The sequence below is a fragment of the Balearica regulorum genome, chromosome 4 (genome assembly GCF_011004875.1).
Source record: "Balearica regulorum gibbericeps isolate bBalReg1 chromosome 4, bBalReg1.pri, whole genome shotgun sequence".
Classification (NCBI taxonomy): Eukaryota; Metazoa; Chordata; class Aves; order Gruiformes; family Gruidae; genus Balearica; species Balearica regulorum.
In genome coordinates, this window is record NC_046187.1 from 70,187,420 (window position 1) to 70,205,232 (window position 17,813).

Consider the following 17,813-nt stretch of genomic DNA (forward strand, 5'->3'; position numbering starts at 1 on the left):
CAAGACTTTCTGAAGAATAAACTAGAAAGGCATAAAGTTAGTTGAAGCTACTAAGACACACATTTGTAGGTGGGTCTATTTTGGATTTTTTTTTTTTTTTTTACAGAAGTTTCCATGAATGTGTGTCAAAAAACTTAAATACACTGAGAAAAACAGTAGAAAGACTATATTTACAGTCAATTATAATGGGCACTGCCAACATATCCAATAACAAAAATAAAACAAAACCTTTTTTCATGTTTCTTTCATGCTTTTTTTTCACAGAGATTTTTAAATATGATTTTGTTTTTTAAAAAATACAATAAGGAAATAATTACATTCTTAATATGAGAACATTATCTTACAACATACAGCCTGGGCCAATTAATTTGAAAGTGTCTTTAACAAAAATTTATAGTAAATTAAGTATTCTCCATTTGAAAAATCAAATTGCCACAATCATCTCATTAAAAAAAAAACAAAACAACCTTTGATCCCCCAAAGTTATGATCTCTTTTTTTTTTAAAAAAAAAGCATCACCCATAAAAAACAATAAAAAAAGCACCTGGTACAGTAACAGGAGTTTGTTGAGGAAGCACAAGTGTAACATTTTCTTAAAAGACATAGAAATGCAATGGTTTAAAATACAAGAGTTTTCTTTAAAACAAAAGTTTTATGCTCTATGGCTGACTTTGCCCGGTGATCCTGAAATCTAAAAATGGTGAAAATACAGGCTCTGTTGCTCTTTATAAAAAATTGTACAGCAATAGTACTATTCAACAAAACGGAGTATATTTCACAGCACTGAATGTGGTCTATAGAGAGGTTATTTCCCGAGGTCTTTTGTTTTCCTCCTTTCAAAACCTTGGCCATGATACAGAATAGACATAACACTAATGCAAAGTGCGATGGTACCAATGTCCTTACACATTAGAGACATGCAATTACAGTACGTGTCGGGTTGGGGGCGAGCGGGCGGTGGTGGCTTTATGGAGCCTTTGCTGGAGGAAGGGTGAAAGATGCTTAATTTTGCCGGCAGCCCCTGCTGCAGCAGGCGCTATAGGTGTCAAGGGCAACCGGCAGCTATGGCAGAGCAGAAGACTTGCGGCACTGGGGTCATGTGCACAGCCCTGGCACCACACTTGGACAAAAATTTGCACACTTCTATCTCAGGCATGGATTAAAACCTGTCCTTGCCAAGGATTTATATTTTTTTTTTTCCCATGGGATATAAGGGGTGGAAGATACAATGCCAATATTGGGTAAACAAGTGATTTGGCTTTTGACTACTCTGCATTACTTGATGCGGGACCACTTCTTAATGGCAACTGTTACATCATTGCAAACGTTGACTAGAAGCCTAATTTGCATCATAAATATGTACAGATATAAATTAAATATTTATTGAAATATACAAATAAATAACTTAATTTGAAATAAAAAGCCTAAATGAACTTATTTTGCTTCAAATTTGTTTCTACTAATATCTATGGGAACTTGATACCGTTTCGTCCATAGTCATACAGCATAGCATGTGCCCTTCACTTGTAGAGTTAGTAAGTAAGCAGATGACCTAAAATAATATAAAAAAATCCTGTTTTCAGTGAAAACCACACTGACACTTGCTTCCCTACTGTATCTGCATTCCTGCGGCACTTTGTACAAAGCTGAGTCCCAACAAAGTAAAGAGCCTTTTCTCATTTTGGGCCCCGTTTCTACTCCAATGAGGTCAATGAGATCCCTAGAACTAATTGCATTTGGGAACAGGACACAGGGTTGTGTCCTATCAGCTATCAGGTGTTTCTGATAGCTCTGTGCCTTCAAATCCCACCAGCTCCTGCGGGAAGTTCTCTGGCACCCAGCTCAGCTGGGAATCCCAGTGTACCCATCAAGAGTTACAAAGACCTATTCCTAAAGGCTATAGGACTATAGGTTGGGTCATAAAGGGATGCGATCCTTGATAACTGCTGTCTTGCTAACGTCTGTGGGTTTAATTGCAAGTTTTAACTAATTATCAAGACATCCACGCCTGTAATTATCTCAAAGTATGAGTAGTATTTTAATTTTTTTAATTAAAGTAATTTTCTAGTCCTCACAGTTGAGGAGAAAAAACACCTTGAGAATGTGATTGAAGGCTCTCCAAAGGCTTAAAAAAAGCAGAGAAAAAATTAAAAGAACCCAACTCATTATATGTTTTTTCCCCTCTCTCTCTGCTGATTTTTTAAAGCCAATCTTGAGATTTTGAAGGACTTCAGTTGGCAATTTACTGCATGTAAGTTCTCAGGATTGACATGGATGGAGGCAAAGAAGAACAGATTTCTACAATTTCACAGACTAAAATGCAAGATGCTGTTTCTTAGTAAACAGAAATGAACTCCTGTCTGAGAAGATCCCCAATTCTTTGTAAAATTGTTTATAAAAGAGTCTGGAAACTATCATCTTTTCAATCCATCTTCCTCAAAAATAATAGCTGAGGTCTGAAAAGACGAAGGAAACTAAATACAGCAGTGTTCTATAACTCAAGTTTAACAATACTATATTATAAAAAACAAAACAAGACTGACTGCATAAGCTATTCTGAGTTGCCATTATCTGTTGAGGATTAATTTCAATTATGTTTTCTTTTCCTAGAAGTATAGAAAAGAAGCAGTATCTAAAAATACCTTTTGCCTTTTAAAAAAATGAGGAGCAAATCATAGTTCAACATGACCTTTGAGAATGACTGGTGAACAACTGGAATACTAATAAAGAGAATGTACTAAAATACTTTTTTTTTTTCCCAAAGTATGGCAGCTTTTTATCTCCCAATGACAAAAGCATCTGTCTAAATTGTATCCAAAAAATGCTTCACAGCTGAGTCGTGTCATCCCACGGTCTCGCACCAGCATAGAGGACGGCGGCACTAAATAGCTCCTGCCTTCCCGGCCAAGGAAGCCGCGCCATTTCTGTGAATACTTTTCTTCGGTTTTCTTTTGCCACAGGAACCGCCAACAGCAAGGCGATTGCTCATGAGCAAGACTTCGCTCAGCCACCTCTGTGGCAGACCTTGCAAAGTCAGTTTTAACCTGTAAGAGTACTTCTTATCCATAATGATTTCACATCGGTCTTAACGCACCAGTCTTCAACGGCATTCAGGCAATCTGCTGCGATATAATTAACATTGATGCTCTATGCTGTTTCAGCAAAGTAAACGTTCAACTGCGACTTTATGCTCCTTTTTACTTACTATGGTTGGTTTGGTGGTTTTGGTTTTCATTTGCTTTACCAGTGAAGTTGGAAATAAAGAGTTACAGCTAATAAAAAGGGGCACACGTAGTTACACAGCAATACAGTAGAGGGAATACAGGCAAGTTAGCGCCAAGCTACCATTAACTTAACAGAATTATAAAACCTCTTGTGTTGTATCGCTTGATACCACCTTTCAGATGAGTCTTTTGCAGCCTACGTCTTGGTCCATAACAGGTAAGGCCTTTATGGAAAGTGAGTGGTTTTGCTATACTTATGTTCCATTTTTCATCTCCCATTCCTGGCAGGGGGGAGGGGGCGGGGAGAAAAAAAGATATGGAAAATGTTAGAGAAATCAGGATATTTCACTGATGTCATCAGTTCTGCTAAGCCAAAGCCAACTGAGGTCAGTAACAGTTTTTCCATTAACTTCACTGGATCCAGCCTTCTGCCCACAAATTAGTTCGGGAATGCTAACAAGTATGTCCTGATAGTGTCTGTGCACGGCTTCCACCCCTCCGCAACTATATACGGCAACTTTCTCTCTCGCGCAGTGCAAATAAGCCATGTTTTCTGCAAAGGGTACTTGTGGAAAAAATTCGCACACCACAGTTGGTCTAAAGCACTCAGCTGGAGCTGAATAAGAGAGGCTGATTCTGCATATAGGGCTTTCTAACTTACTTGCATGAGACAGCAGGGAGCACTCAATATCTCTCATAGCTGACACCAAGTGATGACTTTACTACTCTTCAATTTTTTATTAGAAAACTCATGGCAGACACACGTTTCTATGGCTAAAAAAGGGCAACTTACTGAGGTAGAGACACTTACAGGCAAGGTAAAGAAAAAATGAGTTAGTTTACACTGCATTTGTTTCCTGTATACATAATCCAAGTTGAGCTATTGCTTGGCAAGTTAAAGAAATCACTTTGCCTTTCCATGCCTCAGTTTCCCAATCTGTTAGCTGAGGACAATGACACCTACCATCCAGAGCAAAGCATGTAATCTATAATGCTTTCATGCATATGTCTCAGAGCAAGATACAGCAATTTCTTCTGCCACATAAGTGAAAATCGTGCAGTTAAATCAAACTTGTGGCTATTGAGTGATACCTACAGTATGTCCTAGCAGTACATAGGAGCAGAAGAGCTGAAGAGGGATGGGCTCAGCCTAGGACATCCACACGGTACCTACTCCCTGAATCACACCCTTGGAGTGATCAGAAAATAATGAAGATACGAAGGAGTTGGCCTCTCGCTGAAGTAACCCCTGGGGAGCAACCGCCCAGCTGGCCCTAGCCAGGCGCTGGGGTCTACAGATTCCTCTCCCACCCATCTACTCTGCAGAGAGACTCTGCTGACTTGGCTCCCAACCTGAATTCCTGAATTTAATGCTCATTCCACAAGGTTTAAGAGCTCTGACTGAAACCTGTTACTCGTCCATGTAACTATCTGTTTCTGCTGCTGAAAGCAGCAATAGCATTAGTTTGGCTAAACAGCTGCGTGACCGTGACACCTCTTCAACCATTGTAAAGCAACAGTAAAGGTCACAGTTGGTGGCTGCTTTAGCAATATAAGAAAAAAAGTCTTGGGTTTAAAGCAGGTAGACAATAGCTGGGGTGTTTTGGGTTTTTTAATCTTTTTTTTTTTCCTTCATTTAAATGGTACTTTTATTAAAATACAATACATTTTAAATATTTAGTTTTACACTTCAAATTATGGTAAACCTAAACTTAAACCACAGTATTAGTAAAACCTAAATTACTTTAAAGTGGGTATTAAACGTATATTTTCTATCTATATGCTGCCAAAGCTCTAAAGGAAGTCGTTGGCTAAGCAACTGGGTGGAGAATTTTTCTAAGTGTTAAATAAGCCTTGAAAGCAGTGGCTTCTTTTGCAGGTGCAGAAGGAACTTTTTCTTTGTTTCCATTTCTCCAGCAGGTTCACGCCAATGAAAGAATGTTTAAGTCAACACTGACAGTCTGACTGGGAGCTGGGAAACTGGGAGAGCTCCTGTTCTTCTCCCGTCCCTGAACATAAACAAAATGTAAGCTGCTGATATTCACCAATCCATCGTTTTTCAAAACAGAAGTGCTCATTGCAGTTTCCTTGCTACACATAACAATTTGGTTTTATAAATTAATTATTTGAAATGTGACATATTTAAAAAAATGTTTTTCTTGTACAGCAAGGATATTTGGAGCACTATGCTTCTCTAGGAATGCTAATGCAGAATCTTGTTTTCCACGGTTTAATATGGTCTCCATTTCCAGCCGAGTGGACATTAACAAAATCGCAATTAAAATTCCTTCTGGCTCCCTAAAAACATGCATTATTACTTTCTAAAAAAAATTAAAAACATATATTACAAACAGAAAAGTTAAAAAAATTCAAACATAGGTATGCATATATGTGCATATGTACAGTGTATGTCCTAAACTTTCAATCCCCAAATTGCTGCTAGCTCTTAATTTACCACTAGATGTATCGTCTTGCATCTCTCTCATTTCCCTCTCATGTCAGCGCATCTGAAAGGAGAGGGATTTTGGTGGAGCGCCTTCCAAACCTGCTGTGCCAGGTGCCTTGCCTCCCCTCGGGGGCATTGCTGTGCCGCCCAGGTCTCACAGAGCAGGCTGCACAGGGCACACGCCTCACGACGGTGACACGAGGGTGGCTGGCTGGTGAGAGGCATTGAGTGTGTTCGAATCATACTGGGGGGGGGTGGGGGTGGGTGGGAATAATACCCTGACATTTGGAACGCTTATACAATTCCGTCATAACATTGGGAGGTTTGCCAGTTGCTGAAGATGCAAGCATTAGCACGGACGTGAAATCTGTTTCACGCCCACGTATTGCACCGACATCCATGTGTGGAGAGCCAAGTAAGTTCTGCTCCGGGATACTCATGTGTGAGGCCTTTTCTTTAGCCACATCTATAAGGCCCGGGCTCACGCATAACTGCAAAAGGCCAAAAGACTTGAAAGCCAAATTCCACCCTCGCACATGTACAGTTAACTCCCCCTGCAAGCGGGGTGTGCTGCAGATGTATACCTGACGGCAGACTTTGGCTGCAGCTCCTTACGAATGGGCTGAGTACAGCTTGAGTTGCACTATCTAATTCAGCAAAATTTCACTCTTAATATTTAGTGCATGAGGTTTTAGGAAAAAGCTGTTAAAGCTGAACTGGATACTTTAAGTTGTTTTTCCCAGGATGGGAAATATGCTTAGTAGCTCCATACCCTTTCTGATTAGCCTGATCTTATATCCAAGACTCCTCTACAGAAGAGCTCGACCAACCTATTGTGCCATCCAAAGCAGAGCGGTATCAAACAACACAGCTGGGTTTTTTTCTGTACGGTATATGCTGAGCATAAAAAATGTACTACGGCTGGAAGGTATTCTTTACACCAGAAATGTTTAGGTCTTTATAGTGCCTTGGTTTCTCCAGCTCTAAAGATTAAATGGCTGGCTTTAATGTTCCTGTCCAGCATGTAGCAGAAATCCACGTTCCCTTTTGTAAGGACTGTGCTCTCACTGCTAGACAACATCCCCCCGAGTGACGCTGTGCTAACATGCAAATCTAAGATGAAGTGTATAGTTAGATATCTTTATGAGACAAATTAGGGTATAATTGGATAGGTTTTAGAGCACATGAATCCTTCTTCAGCTTTGCAACACAAGCAGCACATTTCAAAGTTAAATAGAACTGAAACCTATTACTCTATTTATTCCTAGTTGAATTTAAATGAATTGGACTAACTGGCAGGAAAAGCAGTTGATGTCCATGGAAAAGATGGTGGAAAGGGGGGTAGAAGAAGGGTATGAAGGCGGTACAGCAGGAGAAGTAATTCATGGCCTGGGCAATGTGGAGAGGTTAAGGGGCTGCGGGGAGGGAACGAAGAGATTAGGATGTGCAAAAAAACCCAATCATTTGTTGAGATGATGATTTTTCAGTATCTACTACATTTACATGCCAGGCTCATGCTCAGTCACTGTAAATGTATATAATCAATGAAGACATGTAACAAAAGTTACCTAAAAAAAAATCCCTATACAGAACACTTCATTGTTTTGAAAAAAGAAATGGACTGCATGAAAAGACAAATGTCTATGACTATTATTGTTTATAATTACAATTAGCAGTGAACTGTAAAATCAACAAAAGCTTCGGCCAACATTATTACTTTCACCCTTGGTTATGTGCTGCCCACATGCTTATGCTGCTAGCGAGTTTAGCCCGAAAGAATTGTCATAAAAATCTCATTTAAACTAATGAACAAAAATTAGAAAACTCTAACAATACAAGAGGAATGCAAACTTCAGCCTGGCACTTGTGAGACTAAATTAAATTAATTCAATTTCTACTTTAAATGCACATTAAGAGTAGACACTTGCACAACACATTGTAGATTATTATAATGTAGAACTATTCTTTTCTTGCACCAGGTGGCAAAGATCAGACCCGATCTTGTGTTGTTTCAGAACACTTACTTACAGTGCTTTTTTTAACCATTTCTCTGCTACACAGATTAGTGTAACTTTATGAATTTTAGATGGACTGTCTACACCACAGACCACTTACTTACCTTGCAAATTAAATCTGTAATGGAACAGAGGAAAACAGGAAATGAAAGGGTAAAGTCAAATCTCTCTCTCAAACTACTTACCAACTCTGCAAAAGTTTCCCCAAAATCAGCAGTATTTATGTAGTAATACAAATAATTTAGATATGGCACATTCTCTTCTTAAAGCTAAATTGTATCCACAAAAGCAGCAGGAATCAACTTTTCACTCTTTCCTTATCATAGAATCACAGAATCACAGAATGGTTTGGGTTGGAAGGGACCTTAAAGACCATCTAGTTCCAACCCCCCTGCCATGGGCAGGGACACCCTCCACTAGACCAGGTTGCCCAAAGCCCCATCCAACCTGGCCTTGAACACTTCCAGGGATGGGGCATCCACAGCTTCTCTGGGCAACCTTCTCTGTTGTCTCTGTCTCACCACAAGCAAATAAGAATTTTTTAAAAATAAGAAAAGAACAGACAAAGAATATTAAACATAAGTCTTCTCACCTTTGCTTTTCGAAGGACATGGCCTCGACATGGAGAATTATTTGATGAGGGAGGTCGTTTCAGAGCTGCCGCACTGTTCACAGGTATCGAGCATTCAGTATCACTGGTATCACAACTGGAGATTGGAGAATTTTCCAAAGTTCGGTGCTTGAAAATTGGAGACTAATAAAGAATGAAAACCTTACATTGAGTTTCCTCCAAATAGTCACATGAGCAATATTTTCTATCTAGACTTAAAATTGAAGATTTTTTTTAAAGAAATCATATTGATAATAATGATGGATAAATAAAAAAGAGGTTAGAACAAAAGAAAACAAAAGAAAGTGTGTGTTCTGTGATGAAAACTCAAGTTTGTTTTCTGGGATTAAACAACGCTGCGTCATCTGGAGGAACTGACACATCCCTCTGATACTTCTGATGCAGCTGCCCAGTGGCTTCTGACACAGCCCTAGCATTAGCCAGGGCTGCCATGCTCCGTTGTGAATGTGTGCGATGCAGCCCTTGCACAGGGTGACAGTGATTGACAGGGGACTGACGCATTTAGGTCTCCATGACTGCACGATGACTTGGTGCATTTAAACCTCGCTGGGATGGAGCAATGTCTCAGTTCATGCTCTTTTACAGTCACTGAGGACAAATGAGGTGTCAGCTTTTGCACATCATCCCAACACATACTGCGGGTGATTCCCATGTCTACCTGCTCCCTGTTGCTGTAGAAAGTACATCAGATGTGGGTGAAGAATGCAAATAATGCAGAAAGGCATTTAGTTCTGCTTTTACTTGCTGGGCTTAATAAACTTTTTGAAAACTCTCAGTTCCCACTCTTTTTACTGGAGCTGAGACGCTCGTGGTACTGGAATTTGTGTCTTTAACAGCTTTGCATACCTGTGGGCTTGATGTTCCTGACTTGGGCTCAATAGCCAAGCCCAGTGTGATGCCACCAGCCAAGGCTTTCTTAAGGCTCTCCTTCACCTCGGTCAGTTCTAGCTCCAGGTTCACACGCTCAGCCTCCTTCTGCTTACACTCCTCTTCCAACTTCTTTAGCTTGTCTTCAAGGATCACTTGGGTCTTCCTGCCTGTCATCCACAGCAATGTTATTATTTCAATAAGAAGCTTAAATTGACACTTACAGAAATTATTTTCTTTTCAAAGAAGGTACAAGGTCTCTAAAAATCAGCGACATCACAAAAAAATTAGGTACTACGCAAAACCCACTTTTTTAATGTAAAAAAGTTTAGCAACAGAAATCAAATGTAGGTATGTATATAAATACCCACACATATATAAAATATGTATAGAAAATAAGTATGTACACCTACACATATATATAATATATGTGTATATTTTGTATTTATATAGAAAGCAAACATAGACATTACAGAGTATAGTTTAACATCAAAACCAAACCTTATGTAGTGGCATGTCGTCAGCACAGAATAGAAAGCTATTTGGATAATTAAGCCTACCCAGGGCAGAATTCAGCACAAAAAAGCACCTCATACCAGCATTGACTTCAATAGCAGCGCGTAGATCTTTTCTTTCTTTTCGGAGCTGGGCCAGCCTATTCCGGAGCGCTTCTTTCCTCTTTAGCAGCTCCTCCTCTTTGCTTTGTAACCTCTTTGCATCTGCCTCCACGCGATTCTTGCCATATTTGTACTGCTCTGCATCTGTATGTATGGGATTGTAGTTATTTATGGTTAAATTAACAGTGAAACTCTATTCCCTGAGACTGAACATCACATGAAGCATTTCGTGGTTTGAGAAACCAGTTTACCATCCCTCTTCCACCGACTTTCTCTCAAGGTCCATGATTCCTGCTGAGTATTGCAGCACAGCTACAGAAATGACGTGGGATAGATAGTTTGTTCTCTACATTTAGAGGGGGAAGATGAGAAATACCAGTTACCTTATAGTACATTGGGTTTTGAAACTTTCTCTGTAGGAAGGAAAGGAGGCTCCTCTTTATCTTTGAACCCTTGATTTTTAATTGGAATGGGTCAGAGGAAAAGCGACCTGCTACCTGTTTGCCCTTTTTGACTGCTTTCCATTCCTACTTCAAGTACTTAAAGCACGTATTTTTTTCTCACCTGACATAAGAGAAGACAATGATGTTCTCACTTTTTTGATACTTGAGATTTATTTTTTTTTTTTCTAATGTCCCTATATAAATGCTTTGCTTTCATGGCTCACATGTAGCTGTGGTCTCATTTATATCACAGCCCCCTCTATACCTCTGCCCCAGCTGCAGACTCAAAGAAAATAGGTCAGCTAACACTTCACTGTCTGTCTGCATGAAGGCAAAGTCAAGGGCACTAAACCATTCCTGACAAATAGTTGTCAAACCAGTTTTAGCTGGTCTTTAGTAACCGAGATGCCTTTATCCCACAACTATCTATTCCAGTACCGATTGACCTGCCTGGTTAGAAAGATACATACTTTTTTCCTAAAGTCTAACCCAAATTTCTCTTGTTGCCATTAAATCCACAACTTCTTAAAAAATGTATCATGGGATCGAAAAAACCACATTCATTCCTTCTCTAGAAGAAGCTGTGCTTTTGGCTCCATATTTACGACTATAGCTCTTTTTTGTCTTTTCTTCTCTAAACAAAGCAATCCCTCTTAGGGATTTCCTACAGGCAATCCACCTGCCCAGAAGAACCCTCTTTCTGAACGTCCCACTCACCAATTCAAATCACCTCTCTCTGAGGAAGCTTTTCAGCTATGTGGTTGTTTTCATTATTTTGTTATATCTTTTTCATTAGTGATAAGAGTAATTCCACTTTTGAGCAACATCATAATTTCTTTCCAGCTCCTCATCTTCTTGTTCCAACAGGAATACAGAATTACTCTCTGTCCCACACGAAGAATCATTACCCTTTTATTTTTTTTCTGCTGCCCTCATGACTTTGCAGCCACGGGTCCACAATTCATATTTATGGTTCTTCATATGACAACCCTTTATCTCGTGGCACAGCTGGAGTACTAATGAGTCACCAATGCACACAACATCTCCTATTCAAAGTCTTGGTGGGCATCTCCTGCTCGGCCTCTCAGCCACAGAAGAACCACTTTTCTTTATCTCCTTTGCTAAGACGACAGCTATTTTGGGTATCCTCATGACTCCATTCGCACGCGAGGCAGCAGCGAGGAGACATACTTACTGGACGCGGTGCGCTTCACACATGACACCGATTCAGATTTCTTCGGCTGGCTATTTAAAGGTCTCCCTTTTCCAGTGATCCCATTAGCAGTCGCAGGAGGCTTCTTGCCTTTAAACTGTTTGAAAACAAAAGTACAAATGGGCTTCAGCTATTCCTGTGCCACTGGCGTTACAGTCACTCTTTCATCAAGGGCAAAGCTTGACAAAAAGCTGCCTGCTCGGAGAGCCTTAATACAGCGTATTGATTGAGCTGGAGACGGTGCTTCCTCCAGAGATGTCGTCTCTGAGAGCTGCCTGCTCAGCAGGAGCCACGCTAGCAGTCACAGGATAACAAGGGGATGAACTCCCCATCTCTGGTGGCATTACAGTCTCCTAATTATTCAAAACTCTGGCACTTCTTATATTGAGAAAGCCATTGGGAGGCAGAAGAGTTGTACCTTTGAATAGTTTTATACAGTAAAGATTCTTGAAACACAGGTTTGTCAGAGTTAATTTCATACAGAAAACCCAACATGGTTTGCCCAACAAAAATTCAACACTGTTTCTTATTTACTATATGACCTTGTCATCCTTGTGGTGCATGGATTTCTTTTTTTTTTTTTCAAAGCAATATAACTATTTCATATTTTTAAATGTTAGGAGTTAAGATACCGATTTCCTCTGATACAACTTCTAGGTACTAATTAAAAGTTTTTCTTCCTTTTAGAGGGCTCCCCTGCACTGAACTGAACCCTGGGAAGAGCAACGCCATCCTTGATGAAACGCAGTGTTTCCATGGGGGATGCCTGAGCTGAGCACAGGGCATATGTGTGCCACGCTCTGGTCACCTCCTTCCAAGAGCTTTTGGGGACCGAACTGGGAGTGCAACGAGAAGCCTACCGCTGCAGCCTAGATCGCTCAAATCTGCCTCTGATTCTGCAGCTTCACCAAATTCTAATATTCCGATATGAAGTTTTTATAGGGGCTGAGTTAAAATGCAATGTGACAGGTGCCTTATTCAAGGGAACCACTTATCTAACTGCTCCATTTCAGATGAAATTGAACCCCCCCCCCCATCTTTGTGATATAGTCACAGGCTTAGGCCAATGACCAGCCTGTGGAGACTGGCTACAGGCTTTAGAGAAGGTCCCTGGCAAGGCTGTGAGTGAGGTTTGCTCTGCTCCCCAGCTGGGGTTTGCCTGTCTGCTACTGAGGCTGAGCCTACAGGATTTCATCGCTCTTTAGCTTCACTTTCATTTCAGCTGCAGTCCAGGAGCCTGAGGCCATCCTCAGAAAGCAGCATAGACATAGGCTTAGGTTTTTTTCAGGGGAAGAAAATAACAGGCAGTAATTTAAAAATGGTGTATACACACTATATACAATATCATTTAGTATAGATATATGTTATGATATATATGTATATTCACAATATATATAACCATAGTATATACAATATACAGATTAGTAAAATTCCAGAGATGCAAATTTGCTGTCACAGCCCGGTCATATTTCACTTTTCTATTTTTTTTTTAAGTCATCACTGCCTAAGGAGACAGAATGTGGCTAGATATGCATTCAGGTTAAGTTTGGAAGGCCACATCTAATTTTTTTTTATTATTATTATCCACAATCTGTAAATCATTGTAAATTGTAGGGAAAGCCTTTCCCAGGTGCCAATACTTCCACATCAGCATTTACAACTTAGGAAACCTGTTTCATTTGCAGTGGGCTCGTGACTAAATGCCAAACTCTTCAGTGCGAACACTAAGGGACTGAAATAGCCCAAGGCCCTTAAGATAACAACCAGATAAACAGAACAGCCAAAACATAAAAAGATTTGTTAAGTATTAAATAGTACAGTACCTGCGAGCCAGATCCCCTCCCCACAGCAGAGGTATTAGTGACAGACTGAGCAGAAGACAGATTGGATGAGACAGGGTATTTGTAATGGTTAGAGGAGAGTTTGTCAGTAGATAACCTATTGGGTTTTCTGTCAGCTGGCGGATAGCGCGCAAAGATTTTTGGAGACGGCAAGTTATCGTACAGGCCTGCGTTATCATAAAGCATTTCTTCTCCAACGTTCCTGCTACGAGAAGAAGGAAAGCCATCTTCTGGTTCCCACTGCAACACATACACTTTGGCAGTTAGTAAACAATAAACCATGCAGAACCTCCTAAGTGAAATTAAAACATTAGTAATTCCTTTGACCGTAGCAAGCCCTCGGCGTTTAGCAAGCATATGCTTATTGCTTACATTTGAGTCAAACTACTTAGAAAGGGGGGGAGGACGCGGTGTGGAAAGGAAGCATTGCATTACATGGCTCGTAGCCTCACTCCTGTGCACCTTCTACACTGTGAGCAAACCGGTACTGTCCTGTCACCCGTTCCTGTGTCATAGACTGCACCTTCACTTGCTAGCTCCAGCACGGAGGGGGCACAAGCAGACTGTGTTAACAGGGGCATACTCACAGGCTACACAGGCGAATCCGCTACACAGATTACATCTGGTACATGAGTTGTTAAAAGTAATAAGGCCTAACGGTTAGCAGAAGCCAAGGGGTTTTTTCTTTCTTTTTTTTTTTTTTTTCTTTCTTCAGGCTATATGTCTTTCCAGTGAATACCAGCTGTTGGTATGCTAGCATTACATTTATTTGCTGGAGAATTATTATTCTGAGCTAACCAGCTTAAATAGCTACAGGCCATTCTTTTTTTTTTTTTTTTTTTTTTTCTTTTCAGAAAAATGGAAAGCTCAACAACAATAGTCCAGTGATTCATTCAATTAATCTTAAAAGAAACCAACCTGGTTGCCAAATATCCTTCCTTAATCCACCCTGGCTGTGGCAGTACACTACTCATAGAAAGTCTTGCGCACGACCAAGAACTACACGTACAGAGTACTCACCACACATGTGGTCGTGTGTTGTTTCCAAGAGGGGCTTTCTACCATCTTTCTGACATTACTAAGACACGATGGAGGACTAGACTTGCAGTCCACTTAACACCTCGAAACTCTGAATTTCTCCTGAGTTCAGCCATAGTGGGGGCCTTTATGAAGCAGCCCAAATGAAGAGCTGACACAGGTTGTAGCTCCCCTGCAAATCTTCCTGAGAACCACATATTGCTATGGGTTAACATCCACTATGTGTTAAACCCTATTACACATCTGCCTACGATCAGCTCTCCAACTTATGAAGGTGGAAGTGACCACTGTGGTTCTCCTTTGGGATAAGCGGTACCTGCTGTCATAAGGAATGCAGCCCCAAGGACTGAGAAGTGTTTGGATTTTGGGGTTTTTTTCAACAGACACCAAAAAGTGCCTGGTGTAACTGAGTCCTTAATTTTGCTGGTCCGGTGTGATCTTAAAAATACCCCCTCAAGTGAGTATTAAATTCAAGGACTTGGCAACAATCGTCAACAGGCAACTGCTTTCTACGTGCACCTTGGCTCACGTGCAGGTTAATGTAAACAATATGTCCCACACCCCTAATACTCTGTAGGTGTGAGAGAAGTTTGTAGCCCCCAATCAAAAAACCAGGAGTTCATTTGGAAACTGCCCAGTGGGGCTTTTTAGATAATATAATTTTCAGATGTCCATGCATTCAACACATGCAAACCATTTGTTCTGTGCAAATTCAATTCTTACCGATCCATTTATGCAGGGAACATCATCGTAATGAAGTGCCATTCCACTCGGACAGGCGTACCCATTGGCAGTGCTTCCCCGATACGGATTTGTAGATATAACTCGCCTGTTCATAAAACTGAATAAAGCAAAATAAAAATAATAAAGACCAGTGCTTGAACCTAAGTCTAAATGATGATTCAGTGGTATATTCCCTGTATCTGATTATGTAGCCTGGAAGCACATATCTTCTCACTTTCTGCAGGAAAGCTGCAGACAGCTTTCCTTCTTTCGCTACTCACATGTTGTTGCTAGGAGCCAACATTACAATATATTGTCCTGTACTCCATTCTTACAGTGGGGATAAGACTGTGTGAAAGCCAGGAGGGCAACAGCTGTAACTGCTCAGTGGCATGTTTACATAGGAACCTGCTGATCCGTGTTACAAACCAGCTCGCCAGTCTCCCATAAAAGTTCCCTCGTTGTCTGTGTTGGGGAGAAGCAGGTGTTTCTGGGTGCATGCATGCAGGGCGGGATGTGGACTTAGGAACTGGGAGCAACAATTACACAATCCAGTAAAAATCTGTAAAAAAAGTCAAACTTTGATGAAATCTCAGTTCAAATACCTATCAAAATTTGCTGAATATTTTCATCCTCAAAATCTGGGAGTTTTTCATTTCCATATCAGAACTTTTGGCTGGGTAGAGTGTGCACAATGGCACTGTGCTTCCCAGCTCTCTGTCTGGGTAACTGTGCATGCAAATACTCTGTATGTTCGTGCTTGCTCTGTTTCACACAGTGAATCTGAGACCTCTGAACACTTCAAAAGGGAGATATCTCTCTCTATATATATATATATGTTCATGTTTGTTTGTTTGTTTCCCCCCCCCTCCTGAAAAATCAACATTGCAGCTTGTTTTACTGGAAATCTGCAGAACACATGCAAGATGTCATGGACTACAACGGGCTTTGCGTTGGGAGCAAAGATCTAGCAATGCAGAAAATGGCAGAATCAGGCCCAATAGCAATAACAACTCCAAGGGTGAGTTTTCCTTTATAACAACCACTGAAATTGAACGCAGTACAGAGATCCCAAATAATTCCTATAGCTTCAGGTGTAGGTGAATGGGAAAACAAAGCTTTCCATCTCAAACAATGGAACTATTCAGGCTTCATGCTGACATTCATAAAATATGATAAAGCCCTACTAAAGCAGAGAGGGTCTTCTGTAGCGCTGGCTGGAGCTCAAGAATGCTGTGGTTTCAACAGTTGCTTTCTTTTGGCTTTGGAATAACATGGAGTCCCTTGAATATCTCATTCAGCATTCAGCGGGAGACAGCCCTCATCCAAGTGTGGCTCACCTGAGCCGCGGGAGATCCGGGCTCACAGGAGGGATGAACCTGCCCAGTTCGGTGTGAACCTTTCCGGGCAGGGCAGGGGTGGAATAATCATTAGACAGAAGCTTTTCTTACTTCAAACAAACAAACCACAAAAAAGCCTAAGATAAATTCCATGATAAAAATGTTTTCAACTTTATCATATCTCATACTTTATTAGAAGTTATTAAAGGGCTGCCTTTGTTTACTGTTCCTCTTAATGAAGAACATTACTCAAGTGTTTCTGGTTAGTCTGAAGGACTGCATTTGAAGCCGTTATTGCATTTCCTTCTATTTAAGTAGCTTCAATAACAGTGATGCATAATAACCATGCCTGAAAACTGGATATTCATTAATGACATCTGATGCACCTGTAGTAACTATTTCCACCACTAAAGGAAGCTAAGATTTATCTAAATATCTGCAAACACTTCATAAACATTATTTCACTAAGCATCATTAATCCTGTTTACAGATGCACCCATGTAAGTTAATTGTATTCTGAAACTGCTAGATGGGAAAGCAAATGGAGATGACCTGCTTGGAAACATTTTTTTCTTCTGCCTTTCCTAGATACTTCATGATTTAGGCAAAGAAAATTGATGGGAACATTAATGAAGAGCCAATCATTTTGCAAAGTATCAGTCTCAGGAAATGAATAACCAATAATCCTGAAGTGATTGTGTGATAATCAAAGCTTTAATGATAACTGCAGTTGATTTGGAATGCTGATAGTCATTCTATAAAGGGCAGCAATAGTATTTTATTAATACTTAAGTATTATTGTCATTTCTCCTCATTTTCTAGAAGTAGTTGAAAATCAGCAGACAGCTACTCTACAAGAGTAGCTTATCAACAAGCTCTTACAGTCTTTTAAAGAAAGACACCCAATGAATTTTAACTAATTCTTAATAGGGGAATTCTGCTATTTTGCAAGTTGCTTGACATTCCTTTCTAACATGTGGTCTAGTTGCATATGTTTTTTCACTTGGCTCCAATTAATATTGCATTTGTTCAGTATTCAGGAGGAAAAGGTTTCCATTCTGTTTCTTTCTTAAATGTGGTTATTGCTAGATGCTGACTGAAGCAAAAATACATGTCAACACAGGATAAACATTTTGAGCCCTAATAAATTCTAAACAAATATTAACAGAAGTCTGTAAGCGAAGTGCATTTTGATTCTACCAAAATTATCTGGTTTTCACCAAACTGGGCACATAGTAACACCAAGTCACTTTGATTTCTATCAGAAGTCATTCAAACCAGATCCTGTATGAAGCTGCGCATTTTCCCTCGTTAAAGCTCTCTTAACACCTCGCAAAATGGCAGGAGAGTCTTCTTCTGAAAAACTCTGAAGTTTTTGCCTGGTGGTTGGGGTTTTTTTGGCATTTTCAGTCTGC

General features: G+C 40.3%; 1 protein-coding gene across 3 annotated transcripts in view; it reads right to left on the minus strand.

Moving 5' to 3' along the window:
• Positions 1-43: 43 nt before the first annotated feature.
• AFAP1 (actin filament associated protein 1) overlaps positions 44-17,813 on the minus strand; it is a 119,491-nt gene continuing 101,721 nt past the window's right edge. For all 3 annotated transcript variants that reach the window (XM_075752569.1, XM_075752571.1, XM_075752570.1), the window contains 6 exons: positions 15,059-15,176; positions 11,439-11,553; positions 9,780-9,944; positions 9,163-9,353; positions 8,278-8,439; positions 44-3,505 (listed from right to left, as the gene is read on the minus strand). In XM_075752569.1, coding sequence (XP_075608684.1) covers positions 3,479-3,505; positions 8,278-8,439; positions 9,163-9,353; positions 9,780-9,944; positions 11,439-11,553; positions 15,059-15,176 — 778 coding nt within the window. In that variant the 3' untranslated portion in view covers positions 44-3,478. The remainder of the gene's footprint in view (positions 3,506-8,277; positions 8,440-9,162; positions 9,354-9,779; positions 9,945-11,438; positions 11,554-15,058; positions 15,177-17,813) is intronic.